This window comes from Leuciscus leuciscus (genome assembly GCF_965113295.1).
Source record: "Leuciscus leuciscus genome assembly, chromosome: 11".
NCBI lineage: Eukaryota > Metazoa > Chordata > Actinopteri > Cypriniformes > Leuciscidae > Leuciscus > Leuciscus leuciscus.
The window spans coordinates 1,861,309-1,886,937 of NC_138735.1; the positions used below are offsets into that span (position 1 = coordinate 1,861,309).

The 25,629-nt window shown below is 44.5% G+C and overlaps 1 protein-coding gene across 2 annotated transcripts in view; it reads left to right on the forward strand.

Annotated features, from left to right (window-relative positions):
- hecw1a (HECT, C2 and WW domain containing E3 ubiquitin protein ligase 1a) overlaps window positions 1-25,629 on the forward strand; it is a 121,236-nt gene that overhangs the window by 18,290 nt on the left and 77,317 nt on the right. For both annotated transcript variants that reach the window (XM_082183798.1, XM_082183797.1), the window contains one exon: window positions 14,811-14,905. In XM_082183798.1, coding sequence (XP_082039924.1) covers window positions 14,811-14,905 — 95 coding nt within the window. The remainder of the gene's footprint in view (window positions 1-14,810; window positions 14,906-25,629) is intronic.

The window sequence follows — 25,629 nt, forward strand, 5'->3', positions numbered from 1 at the left end:
TGAAAGACACAATTATTGGTCCCAGTTTATATTAAGTGTCTTTAACTACTATTTTCAAACATTTAAATGAATAATTTAATACAATGCACTTATTCTGTGCATACATGTACATGTTTTTTACATTGTACTTTTATTATTAATACCTTAACCCACCCTTAAACCCTGTCCTAACTTACCTGTACCAATAGCAGCACAAGTGTTTTCCATTAACACATCGTCACAATAAGCACATTGCAATTATTGGTAACCCTTATTTTATAATGTCCTTGTTACATATGTTACGTGAACTTGCCATAGTAATAACAGTAAATTATGCATATTCACATGCAACCTTAACCAAACCCTAATCCTACCCTAACCCTATAGTAAGTACATGTAGTTTATTAATATTACTAAGTACTTAAATATATAATTACACTGTAACAATGACAGCTTTAAATAAAGTGTAACCCAATTATATAATTTAATGTAAGTACATAGTAGCTAAAGACTCTTAATATAAAGTGTGTATTATAGTGTATTAAGCGTGTAACATCATATTTACATAATACATCATACACTTGCTGAATTCAGAAATTGTAACATGATAAATCCAACTTAATTCATCTCTGGTGGATGAGATACATTTAAATTAAACGTTATACGTACGTATTTACATATAACTATTCACACACATTTTGATCTGTTTGTGTTTTATGAATGAAGCCCAAAGAAATGAACAGTTTGTTTGTAGCTGGTGGTTTACTTAAAGCTTTTATCACAAATAATCATCTAAAATAGAGGTGGAAAAGTAATGCATTAATTTCTGCAGTTAATATGGACTATTATGCATGTTCAAAAAATAATTAACACAATTATTGGGGCGTCCAAATTTTTCTCTTCCTGAGGCTTTGCTAATGTTTTTCTTCCTCCTAATTTACGGTTTAGATCTATTAAATATAAGAAAAGATTTATACAAAATATGAAATATAATGTAGGATGGCTATAATTACTAGTTGAAAAAAACAACAACAATCGAATCAATACCAGACCAGTGAAAGCCTTGATACTAGTTGTTAAAAAACCACATTAAATAAATATTATTTAAAACATACTTATGCTGATCCTACATTAATTAAGGGATTCGCAATGAACAGAAAACTGTAATTTGTTACAATTTTTGGTAACAGTTTACAATAAGGTTCTGTTTGTTAATATTAGTTAACATTAGTTAAGACCTAACATTGAAAACTACTTCTAAATCATTTATTAATTATAGTTAATCTTAGTTTATGTTAATTTCAGTATTTACTAATTACAATATTGAAATGTAAAAATATGTATCTGTTAAAGGGATAGTTCACTTTGAAATTAATTTTTGGTATGTTTTAGCTTACCTCAAGGGCATCCAAGATGTAGGTGTCTTTTTTTCCGCAGTAGTTTCAATTTTTATATTTTTAGGTCAACCCGTTCTTGTCTGTCAGTCAAATAATGCAGGTCTATGGTCACTGTCTCAAAGAGCAAGCACAGAGTCCAAATTAAAACAATTCCCTGTCGTCCAAATTAAACAATTCCCCATCGTAAGTACACATTGATGGCCTAAGACACGAAACGAGCGGTTTGTGTGAGAAAATGAACAGTATTTATATCGTTTTTACCTCTTGAACACAGCCATGTCCAAGTGATCTGATCTGACGTGTACGCAGACTGGTGCATAGATATATACACTAGATGTCGCCTTAAAGACATTCGTTCTAATGAACTGCCGTAGACAAGGCGACATCTAGTGTGTATATATCTATGCACCAGTCTGCGTACACGTCAGATCAGATCACTCGGACATGTCTCTATTGTCTTAGGCCATCAATGTGTACTTACGATGGGGAATTGTTTAATTTGGACGACGGGGAATTGTTTTAATTTGGACTCTGTGCATGCTCTTTGAGACAGTGACCATCGACCTGCATTATATGACTGACAGACAAGAACGGTTTGACCTAAAAATATCAAAATTGAAACTACTGCGGAAAAAAAGACACCTACATCTTGGATGCCCTTGAGGTAAGCTAAAACATACCAAAAATTTATTTCAAAGTGAACTATCCCTTTAATATAATTAAATGGACTTGAGCTAATATGAACTAAAAATGAACAGTTCTGTTTTTATCAACTAACATTTACAATAATTAACAAATACTGTAAAAAAAAAAAAAAAAAAAAAAAAATGTATTGCTATTTTACCAGTCAACTAATAGGACCTTATTGTAAAGTGTTACCCAGTTTTTGAAATAAATGGATTGTTTTGTGCTATCTTTCCTTGATATTTTTATATATAATACAATACCACCACTATACCACATTTTAGTAATGTGCCTTAAATGTCAAAAAAAATAAAAAATAAAAAAAAATTCCGGCACTTAATGTCAAGCTGCATTATCTGTGTGTGTGTAAATGGAAATAGTCTGTAAAGAAATGGCTCTGCATTATTCAGGTGCATCAGCCAGGTGTGTGTGTGAGAACAGGGAAGTGGGACAGTCATGAAAACACAACTTTTAGAAGCTGTAGTAACTAAAGAAGGGACGCATTTAGATCAAGAAGCACAGTTTATCAGAACCAGGATCATGCTCTCTGCACATGACACACACATTTACACACACACACACACACACACACACACACATGGCTTGGCAGCGCCTGGAGCGGGCCTGCAGCGGCGGCAGGGGAACGTCCTCGGCGACGAGCAGGCAGAGGAACTGCCACCGGCAGCGGGGTGAAGGCAGCAGCTGGCCGCCGGGCCAGGATGTGCCGGATAGCCTCTGTCTGCGCTTGGGCGGCAGAGAACTGTTGGGCGGAGTTCTCCGACGTGTCGCCGCCCAGCCCAACCTGGAAAATTGGGGAGCCCAGGAATCGAACCTTGTCCGCATCCACCATATCAACCAGGCTGAGCCAATGGTGGCGCTCCTGAACCACTAAGGTGGACATCGCCAAACTAATCGCGCATGCCACGACACTCATGCTCCGGAGGGCGAGGTCGGATGCAGTGCAGTGCTCACCTATGAGCACATGGTCTGGGCTACCCTCGTGCATGGCCATGAGTGCCCTGGCCTGATAGACCTGTAGCAGCGCCATGGCATGCAAAGAGGAGGCGGCTTGCCCACAGGCTTTGTAAGTTCTGCCAGTCGGAACGGACGAGAACTCACAGGCCTTAGGGGGGAGACAAGGATCCCCCCAAAAGGCAGCGCCCGGCGGACACAGGTGCACCTGCTCCACTGGAGGGATAGCCTGAAAACCCTTCACCGCTCCTCCGTCAAGGGTAGCGAGGGGGGGGAGAACCACTCAGGCAGTTTTCGGCAGTAAAAGGTGCCGTCCACAACCTAGTAAGTTCTCCATGTACTTCGGGAAAGAAGGGTACTGGGGCGGCGGGCTGAGAACCAGCACGGCCCGCCCCGAGATACCAATCATCCAACCGAGACTGTGCAGGACACGGTGGAGGGTTCCACTCGAGCCGACAGCCTCGGCGGCCCGTTTCAGCATAGCTGACAATTCTGGATCTGGTTCGGGCAACGTTATATTCGCAGAGGGAGACAACGCAGTCGAGTCATCATCTCCAGAGGCCAGCTCACCCTCCGATGCTGCAATCGGCGAATGGTGTAGAGCAGTAGCGTAGCCAGAAAAGAGACTCTGGGTGTGCATCTGAAAATCTGGGTGTGCCACATTTATTGTCAGATTAATAATACATTTGTAGTTTGTAAAATACACACTGATGTCTATGGAAGCAGCAAAAACAATCTATTCAAATGTAATTTGCCGACGTGTTTTATTCATATATCAGACACACATAGCGGAACTATAAAGTTTACTCTATTCTTCTTATCCCAGTTCAACAGCCACTTACATTCATGTATTTCGGGAGAAACTGGGGAATTCAGGTGCTGTAAATCCGGCTGACAGGACTCTCTGAACTGCAGCGCTCATCTCGTTATAGATCAAGATAATTTATAAAGGTTTTTAAACGAAGAATTTGAGTATCAGATAGTTGACATGGTAAGCAAGTTTGTGAATATTTTTAATAAAAAAAGGAAAAAGGAAATAAAACGAATAGCGAGCGATTCATCTGTTAGTTATTGTGGCTGCGGTGTGTCACGTGACAATCATGACGCGTCGCCATGGAAACAAGGGGTCAGTTAAAATATTTTTAACTTACGCGTGAAAGGGTTGATTTAAAAAATATATATATTCTAAGTAAACAACAATAGCCCAAGTTTAGTAAAACATTTTTTATTGAGACTATAACAAATAATTCTGCATCCATTTTTAGGTGTGCCAGCTGCCACTGTGGGTGGCACCGGCACACCCTGGCACACCCGTGGCTACGTCCCTGGTGTAGAGTCAGCTCAGTCGGGACTGTGAGACAAGTCCCTCTAGTTTATGGGTTAAAGGGCACCTATTATGCAAAATTCACTTTTACATGGTGTTTGAACATAAATGTGTATTGGCAGTGTGTGTACACAACCACCCTATAATGATAAAAATCCACCAAGTGCTTTTTTTTAAATCCCCATAAATCATAAGCACTGTCTCAGAACGAGCTATTCTCAGATTGTGACGTCACTTTGCACAGGCCCCTCCCACGACTGTTGATTGACACTGCAGTTTGAGCATAGACCCGCCCTGAGTGAGCTGGACACAGTCCGCCATTGTTTCCACGCTGGAGCAACTGTAGACAAGAATGTCTCCTAAGCGATTGAGGTGTTTTGTTGTTGGATGTAAGAATGAACTTTGCAGTCTTCATTTACTCTCGTTGTTACTCGAGGATGGATCTGTACTGTTCGTGATCCAGCTTGAAATGAAAGTGAGAGCGCGCACTTTATGACAGCTCATCCAGTCGTGGATATACAGTTTACCGGTTGATTAAGCACCCACTGAAAAGGTGTGTATATATTTGTTTACTGTTAGTTCTTACGAGTGTTTTGTGTATTTCGCTGCGTATGTTACATGATAATGAAAGGGAGAGAGAGAGAGTTTATGGATAAGACTTTAATGCGAACTTACTGTATTTTCCGCACTATAAGGCGCACTTAAAAGCCTTTGATTTTTTCAAAAAACGACAGTGCGCCTTATAATCCGGAGCGCCTTATATATGGATCTGGCGCCTTATATTAATGTCTGTTAAACAACCGCTGACTTAAACCGTTTATACTTTCGCCTGGCACCGGAGCGCTAGCCTCCGCTGACTGCGCGCGCACCTCCCCAAACAGACGAGGCATTTATACTTGACGCAACTGTTTTGTTTTAGACTGAACACCAGACCATACAACTGATTTAGACGCGCAAACTGGGTGCCGGTGTGATGAGATGTACTAATATCCGTCTGCTCGGGCAGATTCGGCTCAAAGTCGCGCGCGCTGTCACAATGACGTCATTTTGCCGCGCGCGCGCCTCCGCATCCGAAGATGCACGACTTTGAGCCGAATCTGCCCGAGCAGACGGATATTAGTTTTTTATTACCTTCGCGCTCATGCGGACGCGTCGAGTATAAACAAGGTTTTACAGCTCAGCCACTTGTTTTTTCATATTTTTTTGCAAGTGGTAGATCTTGGTTTACATTTGGACTTTGGATGTGATCTTAGGCTTGAAAAGGTTGGTGACCACTGCATAACGCAAACCCAGTCAAACGTTTGACTGCAGTATCTTCTATTCTATGCGCCTTATAATCCGGTGCGCCCTATATATGAAAACAGTTCTAAAATAGGCCATTCATTGAAGGTGCGCCTTATAATCCGGTGCGCCTTATAGTGCGGAAAATACGGTATACTGTGTTTATTTGGCTCTTACAGTGATTTTCTGGAGTAAAACTAAGGCTTCATCTTTTGTGTGAGGTACAATAAACTTAATTGAACTCATCAGTATATTTTGGTCATCATTCGGACGGGGTTTGCTACAGCAGGCTTGTATTAATAGTGGATAAAAGCAGATGACAAATAACTGTAATTAAACTAAACTATTCCTGTTCTGTCTCCATACAGCATATATTCTCTGGCTCTGTGGGCATTATTGTCCGACCTCGAGTCGAAATGAACACCACTACTGAGAGTTTCTGTTTTGATGTTATCAGATGAGATTGTCCTGGCTCTGAGCGCGAGCTCGTGAGGCTCCGCCCCCTGGGCCGGCAGCAGCAGTTAATTTGCATTTAAAGGGATACACACTAAAACGGCACGTTTTTCTGAGCCCCAAAAATGACAATTGAAACATGCTGTAAAAAATTATCTGTTGGGTATTTTGAGCTAAAACTTAACATACACACTCTGGGGACTTATTTTACATCTTGTGAAAAGGGGCATAATAGGTGCCCTTTAACATTTTAATAGAAACACACTGATTTGTTATAATGGCAGTAAGTGTTTTCATTATAATATGTATACTGGCTTTAAACCTTTGAAAAAAAAAAAAATATAACCCTTCAGGACTTAAGTTGGGTATTTTTTGCCTCTATGTTAATGTTTAGATTTTGACAGCTGCTTCTCCCAACATGCTTTTGGGGGATGTAAACCATAGACAGTCAAATTAATGGACACAGCGACCCCGTAGACTTCGACGTAGACCAGTGAAGTCTATTAGAAGCACTTTTCCAGTAATGGCTGAGCGTACTGTGCAGACTCAAACTGAGCTTAAAGACGTAGCTGTGACGTGAGCAACCTGTCTAAAAGTTGTAAGTCTTCTGGTAGCGGTGCCAAGAAAAATCCAAAAGTCATATGAATTCACCGAAGTATTTCCAATCCATCAAAACGTTGCTGAAATATTTTGTTCCGATGCTTTCATGGACTCTCTATGGGCTTCTCCCTTGACTGTATGCCTCCACGTCCCCCTGATTGCCTGCGAGCTTCTCCTGACTATACGGTAATCTCTATACTGTGCGACAGAAAGTTGCGTGGTCATGACACAATCGTTAGCCTATTTTTACAAAAACGTCTGCTACGGAGCCATAACGTGAGAAACAAGGTAATGGAGCTTTTTATGCATTGTCGTGTTTCTTTAGAAATAAACAATGGACAAATAGAGTCTTTAAACGCTTCAGATGTAAAGTTATTCGCTGTCAAAGTGACGCCAAAATGAATGGCAGTCAATGGAATGGTAACGGAAGGTGATGGCTTGTTAGCCTCAGAATCTCCCTATAGGAGGTACGCTTTCCGGATGCTCGCTTACCCCCTTGATGTAAACATAAAATATGATGTTGCCATGGAGAAGATCAGTTATCCATTGGTTACACCTGAGCTGGGGTTATTTTTTCCCTTTTGTTAAGCACCTTTTAAGCACACAGACTATTCAAAGCTCTCTAAGGCAAAGAAAACAGGGTTCAAAATTAGCAACATCTAGCCAAATGCTGGTAAAATATGTAAGTGGCTGCTAGATTTGCCTCACTCAGCAGCCGTAAAAACAATGGTAATGTATTGAGTGGCTGGTGAAATTTGAACATTTACTTGCCATTTGGCTGGTGGTCGAAAAAGTAAATTTCGAACCCTGAAAGAAAGACATTAAAAAAACATTTAAAAATGAAAACAGAATAAAATATATAAAATAAAAATATACAGAAATACGGGTAGAGTACAGTTGCCCCACATTCAATAAAAGGATTTAAAATTCCTCAAAGAAATTAATTTAATGGCACAGCAGAAGCCTGCTATATAGTATATTGGCAACACTTTAAGTTAAAATACACAGACACGTGGAATAATAACACACATGATCCTTTATTGTTAGGAGAACATCACAAAAGCAAACATTAAGAACAAATTTACAGTGAAGTAGGAGATATCTCGTGTTCAGCACTTAAAGGTATAGCGGAGGATGTTTTACTTCCTGGTGGGTAGTCTAAACTATTGGTCCTCCTAATTGTCAATCATTCTGGTGAATCAATCAAACTTTTCAAAAAGTGGAGAGGGCGGGTCTTATCTAAAATTTGGAAAGATCCTCCGCTATACCTTTAACACTTTTATAATGAACAACATATATTTATTCAAAGATTCAGAAGTCTTCAACGAGGAAGAAGGAGCAGACGTAATTTTGAGGATTTTTAAACCAGAAACAGGACTAAAATATTTCAGATGCTAGACATTCAAAGCTGCAGAGTATTTTATGTCTTAAACGTGTAACATGCAGGTGTGTCAGGAGAGCACCGGGACATCACTGTGCAGCAAAACACAGAACACAGATCAAATATACATGTAGATCACAAGATGAGAGTAAATACGTTAAAATATTACAATGGAAGTTTTATCAACACTTTTTTTTTTTTTTTTTTTTTTTTTTACTTAAAGTTACTATATGTTAAACATGCAGCAAAGGGCCAACGGTCGGAGTCAAACCCAGGCCCGGTGTATCGAAGAGTACACCTCTATATGGGCGCTCACTCTAACATCTGAGCCATCTGGGCACCCTTATCAACACCAAATATCTTAACCTTCTGCTGATGGCACAGTGAATGAACCACGCTCATGGATTCGAGAGTTGAGATTGTTCTTGATATTTAAAAAATAACTCTTTAATCCTTTGATCGGATCATAATTTGAGAAAACAATATCCATGAAATCTTTATCATGATAACACGGGCTAGTTTTAGCAGAATTAACATTCATCATACAGGTGTCAATTTCATTATTTTGCATATAACATTCTAAGTTCATGTGAGAACTGCCTACCAGTATAAACATTTTTGAATTGATCTTGTAGGTCTTGTATTTCTCCAGCAAATGATCCAGGTAGTGTAAATACTCATTGATTGCAGCTTCGATAGCATTAAGATCTGATGCAGGTTTATCAGCCTGAATATCCAGTCGAGCGCCGTGGATCAGCATCTGGACGTGGAAGGCGGCTCCGTTGACCCAGATCTTGAACCCACGGCTGCTCATCTGTCCGTCCAGCTGCAGGGAGTTTCTGAGGATGGTGAGATGGTTGCTCAGCTGCTTTTCTAGTCTCCTTATTTCCTCCCGTAATTGTTGGTCATCATTCATGTACATGCGATGGCGTTTCAGATACTCTGACATTGTGTCCCGGACACTCGAAGCTTTCTCTTCCCCAAACACACGTCGTAACATGCTGCATGTGTCATCACTTGTCTGAGTGCCGCCCTTGATGGCGATCTCTATGATCAAGGAAATCACCAAAGCTCCAAGTCCAACAGCATTCGGGACTGAAGTCAGTGCACCAATGGCAGATCCAAAACTGCCGATGTAACCTGGCACCGTGCTGAGCATCTCATTAGAGTAAGCCTGCAGCACAGCGTTAGAGTCGTTACCAGAATATTTCAGCAGAGACTCATCTATGCCTACATCTGGTAAGAGGCATGATTTATTCTGTAAAATGTTTTCATAAATCAAAAGAGCAGATGTCTCAAAGTCCCCTTGTGACATTGTGGAGCCCATGATTTTTCCTCTCGATCTGTAATCGCTCACACAAAGTTCAGATGTACCCCGACTGACTGAACACCACGTAATCAGAATGTACTAAGATAAAATCCAGCCAGCTCCCTATGAAGGTAAGAGAGTAGCAAAACTCGAGAGCACGAGCACGTAGATGTGAATTTGAAGGATGGGATAGGATGGGATGGGATGGGATGGGATGGGATGGGATGGGGGGGGGGGGGGGGGGGGGGGGGTCAAACGAGCTGTTTTATTGGTTGGCGCCAGTGAAATGGGACGTGATGATGTCACGAAACCCGCGTCTCGGGGACGATCTGAAACGCTAACATGGCTTAATGCAAGACTGATATTAAAATAAATAAATTACATTAACTCAGTGATCCAAAACTCAGCAAACACCATACTAATAATGCATTTAATAATAATGATTTGAGAAGTTGCAAGTGCCTAATTGAGGTTGTACTGCAAATGTGAATGTAAGAATAAGTGCAAATATATATTTCAAGTTTGTGTCTGTCATTGTATTTCTGTGAATGGCATTTTACACATTTGTGACGACTTGTCTGCAGCTTCAAATTCAGAATACAGGTTTGTGACTATTGTCTGCGAGTGCAAATTTCAACATTCAACTTCAGATCTTTATTTGACAGGTTTTCACATTGGAGCTGTGAGTGTAAATTGTAGCGTACACGTACGTACGAATATTTATTGTACAAGTTCTCAAATTCACATCAACATACTCTCGAGTTTTGCTACTCTTTTACCTTCATAGCTCCCTCACATATAACCAGGATGACATTTCCAACAGCCAATCAGACCTCTGGAAAATGGTTAGGCGTATTTGTTGACTTGTCTCTAAAGTCCAATGTGTTCAAGGTCCAGAAAAGCAAATTGAATCTACATTTATAGTTTGCTATTCAAATACAACCCTAATGCAATGATTTGAGATTGTTCCTTCATGTGCATTATAAGTGTTTTATAAGATACTTAAATAAAGAAAACCTTCAGAGAATCCCCCTCAGAAACAGGACAAAGCCAACAACATGACCAGGATATTGACTTAACCAACATCAGCATTTATACTGTACAGTATTTTGTGATAAACGGGATTCTTTAACTTTAATTTAGGTCTTATAAAGGCATCATGTTTTTTAACTGGATCTGTGCAACCGAGGATTTTTTTTCACGTGAATAGTTATTTTTGTTTTAAATGAGTTTATTAAACAATATATAACAAACATATACACAAACACACACACACACACAAGCAGGGACCCTTCAGAAATGAGATTGAGTTGAAATGCACCCTGGGAAACCCATCATGTAATTCTGTTGAGTTTCACATCCACTTTAGCAAGATGTCAGCTTTCATCACACGGATCCGAGGATGATGATTATATTCATACAAACTTTTCCTCAACAAACTCCATGCTACTTCCATAGTTGTTTGGATGGTGATAGCATTATGATTTTTAAGCCATGTTTGTATCATGGTTATACTATGGTATTCTTTGAAGCATCTTGGAGTACTTTTGAAATATAGTATAAACATGATCTTTTTTTTTTTTGTTCTGTAGTAAACTAGCATTCAAACGTTTGGAGTCAGAAAATGTTTAATGTTTTGAAAGAAGCCTCTTCTGCTCAAAGCTGCATTTATTTGATTACAGTAAAAACAGTGAAAAATTATTCCAATGTAAAGTGACTGTTCTCTATGTGAATATATAGTTGTCACGGACTGGGTTGGTGAAAGGAGTGCAGAAAACAAAAAAGACACAGGCTCGGCAGACGTGACGTGAACCATCTCTGGATCGGAAGACGTGACGTGAACAGTCTCTGGATCGGCAGACGTGACGTGAACAGTCTCTGGATCGGCAGACGTGACGTGAACAGTCTCTGGATTGGCAGACGTGACGTGAACCGTCTCTGGATCGGCAGACGTGACGGCCATCTTGTCCGGAGACACTGGCTCGGCGGCGGCCATCTTGTCCGGAGACACTGGCTCGGCGGCGGCCATCTTGTCCGGAGACACTGGCTCGGCGGACGTGACCCGGAGACACTGGCTCGGCAGACGTGACCCGGAGACACTGGCTCGGCAGACGTGACCCGGAGACACTGGCTCGGCAGACGTGACCCGGAGACACTGGCTCGGCAGACGTGACCCGGAGACACTGGCTCGGCAGACGTGACCCGGAGACACTGGCTCGGCAGACGTGACCCGGAGACACTGGCTCGGCAGACGTGACCCGGAGACACTGGCTCGGCAGACGTGACCCGGAGACACTGGCTCGGCAGACGTGACCCGGAGACACTGGCTCGGCAGACGTGACCCGGAGACACTGGCTCGGCAGACGTGACCCGGAGACACTGGCTCGGCAGACGTGACCCGGAGACACTGGCTCGGCAGACGTGACGTGAACCGTCTCTGGATCGGCAGATCGGCAGTGAAGAAGCACTGGCTTGGTAGGTCGCAAGGGTGAAGCCGGTAGGGCGAGACGCAGGGGTGGCGCTGGCAGTGCGAGGCGTTGGGGTGGTGCCGGAAGGGTAAGGCGCTTGGGGATGGCCTCCAGGCCCTGTGGGATGGAAGACGCCTTCCTCCTCTTCCGTTTACGACAGCGCGGCGATACAGCAGCCTATTCGGCCACCACTGGGGCCATGACAGGGAGAGTAGACAGCTCTGGGACAACTGGGTCAGGGACCACCGAAGTCAGGTCCTCCTGGACCACCGGGCTTGGGACCACCGAAGTCAGCCGAAGTCAGGTCCTCCTGGACCACCGGGCTTGGGACCACCGAAGTCAGGTCCTCCTGGACCACTGAAGTCGGGTCCTCCTGGACCACCGGGCTTGGGACCACTGAAGTCGGGTCCTCCTGGACCACCGGGCTTGGGAAGCAACAGGAGCCCTCCTCCTCCTGCGCTGGCAAGTGTGAGGCAGTGTGGGAATAACCGCCTCTGGGGTTTCTGCAGATCCTTCATCCACCCCAGGATAGGAGGCAGATGAGTCTGACCTTTTCTTCCTCTCCCTGAAGGGGTCATCGGAGGACCGGGGACTTGGCAGTTTGTGAGGTAAATGGGAGGTGGGCCAAGAGGCAGAAGACCACCCTCCCATCCGCGATGGTAAACATACCCTACAAACTGCCAGAATGATAGTATCCCCAGCATTCCCATCTCCCAGGCAGGCACAGGCTCATTAAGGCTGGTGTTGAATGTGTCCTTTAGCACTGCATCGCTGATGTTGAGCCCCTCCGCTAAATACAGAAATTGGGAAGGACAGGCATCAGCAGGAACAGGAAACACAAGAGAACTTAGACAACGAACCAGCACAGGACTGCAAACACAGGGAGACTAAATGGGAAGCAAACAAAAGAGGGTAACGAGAAAGGCAGGTGGGGCAAATTAATCAATAATCAGGTAACAAGATGGGAGGGGCTAGACAATTGACAGGAGAGCACATGGCACAAGGAAAAACATGACAAGCCATGTGCTCACAACAAACCAGACTATACCCAAAGCATGACAGACCGGGAATGCCAGAGCTCTGTCACCAACCCAAGATGTAACCCAAACAGAAGTGACAGAACTCTGACAATAGTAAAGTGTAATTTATTCCTGTGATCAAAGCAGAATTTTCAGCATCATTACTCCAGTCTTCAGTGTCACATGATCCTTCAGAAATCATTCTAATATGATCAAAAGTCAAGGCGCGAAATTTGAAATTGCAGTGACAGATTTGAGAAGTTGCAAGTGCCTAATTGAGGTTGTACTGCAAATGTGAATGTAAGAATAAGTGCAAATATATATTTCAAGTGTGTGTCTGTCATTGTATTTCTGTGAATGGCATTTTACACATTTGTCGTCACGACTTGTCTGCAGCTTCAAATTCAGAATACAAGTTTGTGACTATTGTCTGCGAGTGCAAATTTCAACATTCAACTTCAGATCTTTATTTGACAGGTTTTCACATTGGAGCTGTGAGTGTAAATTGTAGCGTACACGTACGAATATTTATTGTACAAGTTCTCAAATTCACATCAACATACTCTCGAGTTTTGCTACTCTTTTACCTTCATAGCTCCCTCACATATAACCAGGATGACATTTCCAACAGCCAATCAGACCTCTGGAAAATGGTTAGGCGTATTTGTTGACTTGTCTCTAAAGTCCAATGTGTTCAAGGTCCAGAAAAGCAAATTGAATCTACATTTATAGTTTGCTATTCAAATACAACCCTAATGCAATGATTTGAGATTGTTCCTTCATGTGCATTATAAGTGTTTTATAAGATACTTAAATAAAGAAAACCTTCAGAGAATCCCCCTCAGAAACAGGACAAAGCCAACAACATGACCAGGATATTGACTTAACCAACATCAGCATTTATACTGTACAGTATTTTGTGATAAACGGGATTCTTTAACTTTAATTTAGGTCTTATAAAGGCATCATGTTTTTTAACTGGATCTGTGCAACCGAGGATTTTTTTTCACGTGAATAGTTATTTTTGTTTTAAATGAGTTTATTAAACAATATATAACAAACACATACACAAACACACACACACACACACACACACACACACACACACACACACACACACACACACACACACACACACACACACACACACACACACACACACACCAGCAGGGAGCCTTCAGAAATGAGATTGAGTTGAAATGCACCCTGGGAAACCCATCATGTAATTCTGTTGAGTTTCACATCCACTTTAGCAAGATGTCAGCTTTCATCACACGGATCCGAGGATGATGATTATATTCATACAAACTTTTCCTCAACAAACTCCATGTTACTTCCATAGTTGTTTGGATGGTGATAGCATTATGATTTTTAAGCCATGTTTGTATCATGGTTATACTATGGTATTCTTTGAAGCATCTTGGAGTACTAGTGAAATATAGTATAAACATTATCTTTTTTTTTGTTCTATAGTAAACTAGCATTCAAACGTTTGGGGTCAGAAAATGTTTAATGTTTTGAAAGAAGCCTCTTCTGCTCATCAAAGCTGCATTTATATGATTACAGTAAAAACAGTGAAATATTATTCCAATGTAAAGTGACGGTTCTCTATGTGAATGTAAAGTAAAGTGTAATTTATTCCTGTGATCAAAGCTGAATTTTCAGCATCATTACTCCAGTCTTCAGTGTCACATTATCCTTCAGGAATCATTATAATATGATGATTTGATGCTCAAGAAACACTTATGATTATTATCAATATATTATCAATGATTGGTAATTTGTGTAATTAGGATTACAATACCAACTCAGCTTCTGATTTCTGCGTTATGTCTGAGAGTTTGAGGAGATTTTCTGCTGATTTCCCCCTCAGCTCTTAAAAACGGGATTATTGTGTCTCTTGACCTTCATGTCATTCATTCCTCTGTTTCTGTTTCTCGCAGCCGAGACGAAGGTTTGCTTCAAATATTATCATGGTTTGAGTGGAGCTCTCAGAGCCACAACACCCAGCGTGACAGTGAGGAACCCCTCGTCCTCTGTGAGTAAACACACACACTCACCCACACACAAACACTCACACACACACACACACGCACACGCACACGCACACACACACACACACACACACACACACACACACACACACACACACACACACACACACACACACACACACACACTTTCTTTTAGTGTTTGGAAGCTTGTTTTTGCCACAGGATAAATTATATAATTGCAACGTTTTATCTTACATTTCAGTCTTTTTTTTCCCTCACAATTTGGAGAAAAGTCAGAAATTGTGAATTGTAAGAAATAAAAAGCAATTGGCTTTTATTTATTTTTATTCTGTGTCGAGGGGAAAAAAAAGAATAGAATTGCAAGATATAAAAGTACTGTATTCTCCCAGTTTTTGTGTATTTTTATTCTGTGGCGGAAACAAGCTTCCAAAGTGTGTGGCTTAAAGTGCCCCTATTATGGATTTTTGAAAATGACCTTTCATGTAGTGTGTAACACAGCTCTACGTGAATGAAAACATCCTGCAAAGTTTTAAATCTGAAAGTGCACGTATATAAAGTTATTGTCTTTCAAAAGTAAGAGTCGACTCTGAGTCAGTGAAATGAATTATTTTTCAAGCGAGTCATAAGCCGTTTCGTTGTGACGTCAAGCCGTTTCGTTGTGACGAAACATTAGCATATCGCCCGCCCACTTAATGCGCGCGCAGACACCAGGGAAAACTCAAACCAGCAGCTGATCCCTGTGGACACTGGACAGCATTATGTCGAGGAGGCGCTGTGCTCTATAATGTGAAGGTTTTTTTTCACTGCCCAAGGACGAGCATGTGGAGAATCAGTGGTTAAACTTAATCTTTACCACGATATCACAGCAGTATAATCCTAAACTTTTGCTGTGTTCCCTTTACATTTACATTTATTGATTTAGCTGACGCTTTTATCCAAAGCGACTTACAATTGCTAATTATGTCAGAGGTCGCACGCCTCTGGAGCAACTAGGGGTTAAGTGTCTTGCTCAGGGACACATTGGTGTCTCACAGTGGATTCGAACCCAAAGGCATGTGTCTTATCCATTGCGCCACCACCACCCCAATATTTCACTGAAGACTGCTTCTCAAATCTCGGAGTTCAATGCAGGATTCGCAAACCGCTTGCTCTAGAAAGATGGTGTTCAAAATACTTAGTTTTGAGTTTATATTGTGTAGGTCTCCTGCTAACTGGCTAACTCACGTTATCACTGTCTTACTGAAACACTTCTGCTGATCAGTTGTGGGCCACTATCACCTATAACTGTGTCTATTAATGCAGATCGTCTGTCGTTCTCACTACTTTGAGGAAATATTTGTTTTACCAACGTTTATGTTACATCAGATCATCCACTCTAGAGCTCGGCTAATGTATATTGTATACATGCACAGTTTCCACGTGTTCACCGCAATATATTAGAAAAATACTCTGTAAATAAATTTGTACAAGTAAAATAATCGGTTTGTTGATGGACACGCACTTGTTAATGCTTATGGTGAGGAATTACAGTTGCAACATCTCATATAATGTCCCTCAAACTGAGTAGAGTATCACTGAGAAACACTGAGTCCTGCTAGAGTCGTCCTGATGGAGGTTGGGGTTCACTGAGAAACACTGAGTCCTGCTGGAGTCGTCCTGATGGAGGTTGGGGTTCACTGAGAAACACTGAGTCCTGCTGGAGTCATCCTGATGGAGGTTGGGGTTCACTGAGAAACACTGAGTCCTGCTGGAGTCGTCCTGATGGAGGTTGGGGTTCACTGAGAAACACTGAGTCCTGCTCGAGTCGTCCTGTTGGAGGTCCGGGTTCACTGAGAAACACTGAGTCCTGCTGGAGTCGTCCTGATGGAGGTTCGGGTTCACTGAGAAACACTGAGTCCTGCTGGAGTCGTCCTGATGGAGGTTCAGGTTCACTGAGAAACACTGAGTCCTGCTCGAGTCGTCCTGATGGAGGTTCGGGTTCACTGAGAAACACTGAGTCCTGCTGGAGTCGTCCTGATGGAGGTTGGGGTTCACTGAGAAACACTGAGTCCTGCTCGAGTCGTCCTGATGGAGGTTCAGGTTCACTGAGAAACACTGAGTCCTGCTGGAGTCGTCCTGATGGAGGTTGGGGTTCACTGAGAAACACTGAGTCCTGCTCGAGTCGTCCTGATGGAGGTTGGGGTTCACTGAGAAACACTGAGTCTTGCTCGAGTCGTCCTGATGGAGGTTGGGGTTCACTGAGAAACACTGAGTCCTGCTGGAGTCGTCCTGATGGAGGTTCGGGTTCACTGAGAAACACTGAGTCCTGCTGGAGTCGTCTTAATGGAGGTTGGGGTTCACTGAGAAACACTGAGTCCTGCTGGAGTCGTCCTGATGGAGGTTGGGGTTCACTGAGAAACACTGAGTCCTGCTGGAGTCGTCCTGATGGAGGTTGGGGTTCACTGAGAAACACTGAGTCCTGCTAGAGTCGTCCTGATGGAGGTTCGGGTTCACTGAGAAACACTGAGTCCTGCTGGAGTCGTCCTGATGGAGGTTGGGGTTCACTGAGAAACACTGAGTCCTGCTGGAGTCGTCCTGATGGAGGTTGGGGTTCACTGAGAAACACTGAGTCCTGCTGGAGTTGTCCTGATGGAGGTTGGGGTTCACTGAGAAACACTGAGTCCTGCTCGAGTCGTCCTGATGGAGGTTCGGGTTCACTGAGAAACACTGAGTCCTGCTGGAGTCATCCTGATGGAGGTTCGGGTTCACTGAGAAACACTGAGTCCTGCTCGAGTCGCCCTGATGGAGGTTCGGGTTCACTGAGAAACACTGAGTCCTGCTCGAGTCATCCTGATGGAGGTTCGGGTTCACTGAGAAACATTGAGTCCTGCTCGAGTAGTCCTGATGGAGGTTCGGGTTCACTGAGAAACACTGAGTCCTGCTCGAGTCGCCCTGATGGAGGTTCGGGTTCACTGAGAAACACTGAGTCCTGCTCGAGTCGTCCTGATGGAGGTTCGGGTTCACTGAGAAACACTGAGTCCTGCTCGAGTCGTCCTGATGGAGGTTGGGGTTCACTGAGAAACACTGAGTCCTGCTCGGGTCGTCCTGATGGAGGTTCAGGTTCACTGAGTCCTGCTGGAGTCGTCCTGATGGAGGTTCGGGTTAACTGAGAAACACTGAGTCCTGCTCGAGACGCCCTGATGGAGGTTCGGGGTCACTGAGAAACACTGAGTCCTGCTCGAGTCGTCCTGATGAAGGTTCGGGTTCACTGAGAAACACTGAGTCCTGCTTGAGTCGTCCTGATGGAGGTTCGGGTTCACTGAGAAACACTGAGTCCTGCTTGAGTCGTCCTGATGGAGGTTCGGGTTCACTGAGAAACACTGAGTCCTGCTCGAGTCGTCCTGATGGAGGTTCAGGTTCACTGAGAAACACTGAGTCCTGCTGGAGTCGTCCTGATGGAGGTTCGGGTTCACTGAGAAACACTGAGTCCTGCTCGAGTCGCCCTGATGGAGGTTCGGGTTCACTGAGAAACACTTGAGTCCTGCTCGAGTCGTCCTGATGGAGGTTCGGGTTCACTGAGAAACACTGAGTCCTGCTTGAGTCGTCCTGATGGAGGTCGGGGTTCACTGAGAAACACTGAGTCCTGCTCGAGTCGTCCTGATGGAGGTTCGGGTTCACTGAGAAACACTGAGTCCTGCTCGAGTCGTCCTGATGGAGGTTCGGGTTCACTGAGAAACACTGAGTCCTGCTGGAGTCGTCCTAATGGAGGTTGGGGTTCACTGAGAAACACTGAGTCCTGCTCGAGTCGTCCTGATGGAGGTTGGGGTTCACTGAGAAACACTGAGTCCTGCTGGAGTCGTCCTAATGGAGGTTGGGGTTCACTGAGAAACACTGAGTCCTGCTGGAGTCGTCCTGATGGAGGTTGGGGTTCACTGAGAAACACTGAGTCCTGCTGGAGTCGTCCTGATGGAGGTTGGGGTTCACTGAGAAACACTGAGTCCTGCTCGAGTCGTCCTGATGGAGGTTCGGGTTCACTGAGAAACACTGAGTCCTGCTGGAGTCATCCTGATGGAGGTTCGGGTTCACTGAGAAACACTGAGTCCTGCTCGAGTCGCCCTGATGGAGGTTCGGGTTCACTGAGAAACACTGAGTCATGCTCGAGTCATCCTGATGGAGGTTCGGGTTCACTGAGAAACATTGAGTCCTGCTCGAGTAGTCCTGATGGAGGTTCGGGTTCACTGAGAAACACTGAGTCCTGCTCGAGTCGCCCTGATGGAGGTTCGGGTTCACTGAGAAACACTGAGTCCTGCTCGAGTCGTCCTGATGGAGGTTCGGGTTCACTGAGAAACACTGAGTCCTGCTCGAGTCGTCCTGCTGGAGGTTGGGGTTCACTGAGAAACACTGAGTCCTGCTCGGGTCGTCCTGATGGAGGTTCAGGTTCACTGAGTCCTGCTGGAGTCGTCCTGATGGAGGTTCGGGTTAACTGAGAAACACTGAGTCCTGCTCGAGACGCCCTGATGGAGGTTCGGGGTCACTGAGAAACACTGAGTCCTGCTCGAGTCGTCCTGATGAAGGTTCGGGTTCACTGAGAAACACTGAGTCCTGCTTGAGTCGTCCTGATGGAGGTTCGGGTTCACTGAGAAACACTGAGTCCTGCTCGAGTCGTCCTGATGGAGGTTCGGGTTCACTGAGAAACACTGAGTCCTGCTCGAGTCGTCCTGATGGAGGTTCGGGTTCACTGAGAAACACTGAGTCCTGCTCGAGTCATCCTGATGGAGGTTCAGGTTCACTGAGAAACACTGAGTCCTGCTCGAGTCGCCCTGATGGAGGTTCGGGTTCACTGAGAAACACTGAGTCCTGCTCGAGTCGTCCTGATGGAGGTTCGGGTTCACTGAGAAACACTGAGTCCTGCTTGAGTCGTCCTGATGGAGGTTGGGGTTCACTGAGAAACACTGAGTCCTGCTCGAGTCGTCCTGATGGAGGTTCGGGTTCACTGAGAAACACTGAGTCCTGCTGGAGTCGTCCTGATGGAGGTTCGGGTTCACTGAGAAACACTGAGTCCTGCTCGAGACGCCCTGATGGAGGTTCGGGTTCACTGAGAAACACTGAGTCCTGCTGGAGTCGTCCTGATGGAGGTTCGGGTTCACTGAGAAACACTGAGTCCTGCTGGAGTCGTCCTGATGGAGGTTGGGGTTCACTGAGAAACACTGAGTCCTGCTTGAGTCGTCCTGATGGAGGTTGGGGTTCACTGAGAAACACTGAGTCCTGCTCGAGTCGTCCTGGTTGAGGTTCGGGTTCAATAACTAGTTCTTCCACTGTTTCATCATTGGACTCGCGCTCGCATTGATATGGTCAAATCAACGTCATTGTTCGTTACTGTGTTTAGTTTACAGTGTAGGAAGCCTCAGGACAAGCAGAGCTGACGTTGTTATGGCAACGGGCGGTTTTGTTTTCGACACGCTGTACACGGTAGGCCAATCACAACAGACTGAGCTGTCTGGTCTATCAGAGCAGAGTATATTGCGGAAAGGCGGGTTTAGAAAGATTGATTCATTTGACGAGTCATCTGAGAGTCATTGAAAATGTGATGATGTGCACATCAGGAAACTTTAAAATAGCATAATAGGGGCCCTTTAATACAGTGTGATAGATATTGTGGCAGGGGTCAGGAGGGGTCAGCAGGGGTTTGCAGGGGTCAGTAGGGTCCAGCAGGGGTCAGCAGAAGTCAGCAGGGGGCAGGAGGGGTCAGCAGGGGTTCGCAGGGGTCAGGAGAGGCCAGCAGGGGTCAACACTCAGCAGGGGGCAGCAGAGGTCAGCAGGGGGCAGGAGGGGGCAGCAGGGGGCAGCAGAGGTCAGGAGGGGTCAGCATGGGTGAGCAGGGGTCAGCAGAGGTCAGGAGGGGTCAGCAGGGGTCAGCACTCAGCATGGGTGAGCAGGGGTCAGCAGAGGTCAGCAGGGGTCAGGAGGGGTGAGCAGGGGGCAGCAGAGGTCAGGAGGGGGCAGCAGGGGGCAGCACTCATCAGGGGGCAGCAGGGGCCAGGAGGGGTCAGCAGAGGTCAGGAGGGGGCAGCAGGGGGCAGCACTCAGCAGGGGTCAGCAGAGGTCAGGAGGGGTGAGCAGGGGGCAGCAGGGGGCAGCACTCAGCAGGGGTCAGCAGAGGTCAGGAGGGGTCAGCAGGGGGCAGCACTCAGCAGGGGGCAGCACTCAGCAGGGGTCATCAGGGGTCAGGAGGGGGCAGCAGGGGTCAGCAGAGGTCAGGAGGGGTCAGGAAGCCCATCTAAACTACATTAAACAAAAGCCCTCCAGCATGTCTGATGAACTGGTCTGTTTGTACACAGGTTATGAACAAGTTTTGATTATTTTAGCTGTTTAACCGTTTTATGGTCGGCTAATTTAGTGCATTATTTGTCTTTATGAATGTGCATTTGACATCCCAGATTGTATATTGAACGCAGATGTATTGGCTCCATAATTTATTCCCAAGTGTTCAAAAGTTTGAGGTCGGTAAGATTTTTAAATGTTTTGCAAGAGTCTCTTCTGTTCACCAAGGCTGCATTTATTTGATCAAAAAACAATAATATTGTTGAATAATACATTTATGAGATTCAGAACTAGAATTGTTGGATGACAATTGATGTTTTTGTAGCACTTTAGTCCATGGTTTGACTTTCTCTCTGCATTTATAAACAAGATTCAGATGTTGAATGAATTAAAGGTCATTCCAGCCAAGTACAAGACACAATCATTCAGCAATAAACTCTTGTATTTGATGAAATCCCTCGATGACCTTACAGACCGATCGATGAGACACAACGTGCATTTCTTTATAGCGATCCCGTCTCTTTATTGTCTTGATTTGTTCCAGTGAACTGTAAAAACAGCCGTAAATAACCCTTTGTTAGCAGTAATCCCGAGCGAGAGATTGAGTTTCTCTTTGTGCTGGCGTGTTCTCCAGAAACGCTGAGAGACACAGAACCTGATCTCAACACCAGCGCTCGTTCTGTTTAAAAATAACCCGTTCGGAAGCAGGGCTGGAAAAGCCTGGGATGAGGATCGGGATTCTCTGGATGTTGAAGAAGACCTGCGGACTCACGGATATGGATGGGAAAGCCACACTGACCCGTGTTCGCGGACCGGCTCGGTACTCCAGGACTCTGACCCGGACCCGAGCCGATTTCGCACTGATGTCTCCGGCCCGGAGGAGAGCGGATCCGTTCACCTGGATCCCGGGATGGGTGAAGGTCGTTTCTTATGACAGAAGGGTAGGAAACTTCTAGAGCTGTGTATGGGGACCAAATACTGTAATATTGTGATTTATGAATGTTGTACTTCACATTATGGCATCATATCACACGATTACAAGTGAGGTTTCTGGCTGCTGTAGCCTGTGTGTTTGCTAGCATTAATTGGTCTGCATATTTGCATATATTCAGCAGTTTTATCCATGAATGCTTTTAATTGGTCAGCACTCTAATTTAGACCTTGCAGCAAAACACCTTAAACTCTGACAATCCTTACTGATAATGCACAAGCTTTATTAAGGGTTTTTATTTGATCGTACAAGTAAGTCCTGATTCTCACTATAAAATAAGTTTTATTTTATTTATTTTAATTTTAAATATTGTATTTGTTTAACAGCTGCATCAGTAACATACAGTGTGATCAGTGAAGTCTGATTCACAAACAAATGCTGGTCCGTTTATTCATTTAAGACTCAGCGTTTGAATCCTTCCTCAAGATCAAGCATTAGCTGTGCATAAGTTGCAACTTAGTGCATCTTTACATCATGCAACTCAACTTATGCACAGCTAATGCTTGATCTTGAGGAAGGATTCAAACATGAACACTACTAAAAATGTCTACGTGGCACCATTAAAACTCAACTATATGTATAAACTACTAACAACAGTGACGGAACTGCACGAAAAAGCTCATGTTTTACTTGACAGACTTCAGTCATTTAGACAAATATGATAATGTTGACATTTACACTCGTTTACATTTTTTGAGAAAAAACATTGTGAATTAATTACTTTATTAGTTGAAGTACAGTTTATTTTATAACCCCCCCCCCCCCCCCCCTCGCTTTGTTCTTAATAAAGAATTTAAAGATTGCTATATTTTTGTCCTGCTGTTGACATGGCGTTAAAAACTTAATAAAATAAATTTAACTAAATTCATGATCAAATTATAAAGACTTCCAGTAATGGAACATTTTAATATATTACAGGATGGATGGAATATTCTATATTCTTATATACACTGTATAGAATGTATAGTAAATTACATTTTAAAAGAATATTTTTGCAATGTATGTAAATTAGATAGTTCCCTGTATAATTTAAAGCAAAATCTGAGATCGAATCTCTGATGTAAGCAAATAAGTCATTGTAACAATCATATACCCAAAGGAATCAGAATCAGTTGCATCATGACAAATTGCTTGTATATTTTAAGAATAAAAGTCTCAGTGTAAACAGTTTCTGCTTTCATGATTTTGTCGTAGTCCAGCTGTCATTGTCAGGGTTTCTTCGCCTCAGGTGATTTTGGGGAATTTGGGCTCAGACGTATGAAGGTGATCGTTGACCTTTTAACAGTCGGAGAAAGACCTTTTCTGTCTTTTCTGCATTTGGTTCCTCGTCAGCCAGTTTCCAGAGCCGAGAACAGGACAGATTCATACGGGATTTTTCACTGTGTCCTTCAGGATCAAATGACAATGTTGATGTGGTCAGCAGAAAGACTTTTGGATCTGAAGCGTGTGGATCTGAAGCGTGTGGATCTGAAGCGTGTGTGTGGATCTGAAGCGTGTGTGTGGATCTGAAGCGTGTGTGTGGATCTGAAGTGTGTGTGTGGATCTGAAGCGTGTGGATCTGAAGCGTGTGTGTCTGAAGCGTGTGTGTGGATCTGAAGCGTGTGTGTGGATCTGAAGCGTGTGGATCTGAAGCGTGTGGATCTGAAGCGTGTGTGTCTGAAGCGTGTGTGTCTGAAGCGTGTGGATCTGAAGCGTGTGGATCTGAAGCGTGTGTGTGGATCTGAAGCGTGTGTGTGGATCTGAAGCGTGTGTGTGGATCTGAAGCGTGTGTGTGGATCTGAAGCGTGTGGATCTGAAGCGTGTGTGTGGATCTGAAGCGTGTGGATCTAAAGCGTGTGGATCTGAAGCGTGTGTGTGGATCTGAAGCGTGTGTGTGGATCTGAAGCGTGTGTGTGGATCTGAAGCGTGTGTGTGGATCTGAAGCGTGTGGGTCTGAAACGTGTGTGTGGATCTGAAGCGTGTGTGTCTGAAGCTTGTGTGTCTGAAGCGTGTGGATCTGAAGTGTGTGTGTCTGAAGCGTGTGGATCTGAAGCGTGTGGATCTGATGCGTGTGTGTGGATCTGAAGCGTGTGGATCTGAAGCGTGTGTGTGTATCTGAAGCATGTGTATCTGAAGCGTGTGGATCTGAAGCGTGTGTGTCTGAAGCGTGTGGATCTGAAGCGTGTGGATCTGAAGCGTGTGGATCTGAAGCGTGTGGATCTGAAGCGTGTGGATCTGAAGTGTGTGGATCTGAAGCGTGTGTGTGGATCTGAAGCGTGTGGATCTGAAGCGTGTGTGTGGATCTGAAGCGTGTGTGTGGATCTGAAGCGTGTGTGTGGATCTGAAGCGTGTGGATCTGAAGCGTGTGGGTCTGAAACGTGTGTGTGGATCTGAAGCGTGTGTGTCTGAAGCTTGTGTGTCTGAAGCGTGTGGATCTGAAGCGTGTGTGTCTGAAGCGTGTGGATCTGAAGCGTGTGGATCTGAAGCGTGTGGATCTGAAGCGTGTGTGTGGATCTGAAGCGTGTGGATCTGAAGCGTGTGTGTGGATCTGAAGCGTGTGTGTGGATCTGAAGCGTGTGGATCTGATGCGTGTGTGTGGATCTGAAGCGTGTGGATCTGAAGCGTGTGTGTGGATCAGAAGCGTGTGGATCTGAAGCGTGTGTGTGGATCTGAAGCGTGTGGATCTGAAGCGTGTGTGTGTATCTGAAGCATGTGTATCTGAAGCGTGTGTGTGGATCTGAAGCGTGTGTGTGGATCTGAAGCGTGTGGATCTGATGCGTGTGTGTGGATCTGAAGCGTGTGGATCTGAAGCGTGTGTGTGGATCTGAAGCGTGTGGATCTGAAGCGTGTGTGTGGATCTGAAGCGTGTGGATCTGAAGCGTGTGTGTGTATCTGAAGCATGTGTATCTGAAGCGTGTGTGTGGATCTGAAGCGTGTGTGTGGATCTGAAGCGTGTGGATCTGAAGCGTGTGGATCTGAAGCGTGTGTGTGGATCTGAAGCGTGTGGATCTGAAGCGTGTGTGTGGATCTGAAGCGTGTGGATCTGAAGCGTGTGTGTGGATCTGAAGCGTGTGTGTGGATCTGAAGCTTGTGGATCTGAAGCGTGTGGATCTGAAGCGTGTGGATCTGAAGCGTGTGGATCTGAAGTGTGTGTGTGGATCTGAAGCGTGTGGATCTGAAGCGTGTGTGTGGATCTGAAGTGTGTGTGTGGATCTGAAGCGTGTGGCTCTGAAGCGTGTGTGTGGATCTGAAGCGTGTGTGTGGATCTGAAGCGTGTGGATCTGAAGCGTGTGTGTGGATCTGAAGCGTGTGGATCTGAAGCGTGTGGATCTGAAGCGTGTGTGTGGATCTGAAGCGTGTGTGTGGATCTGAAGCGTGTGTGTGGATCTGAAGTGTGTGGATCTGAAGTGTGTGGATCTGAAGTGTGTGGATCTGAAGTGTGTGGATCTGAAGTGTGTGGATCTGAAGCGTGTGGAT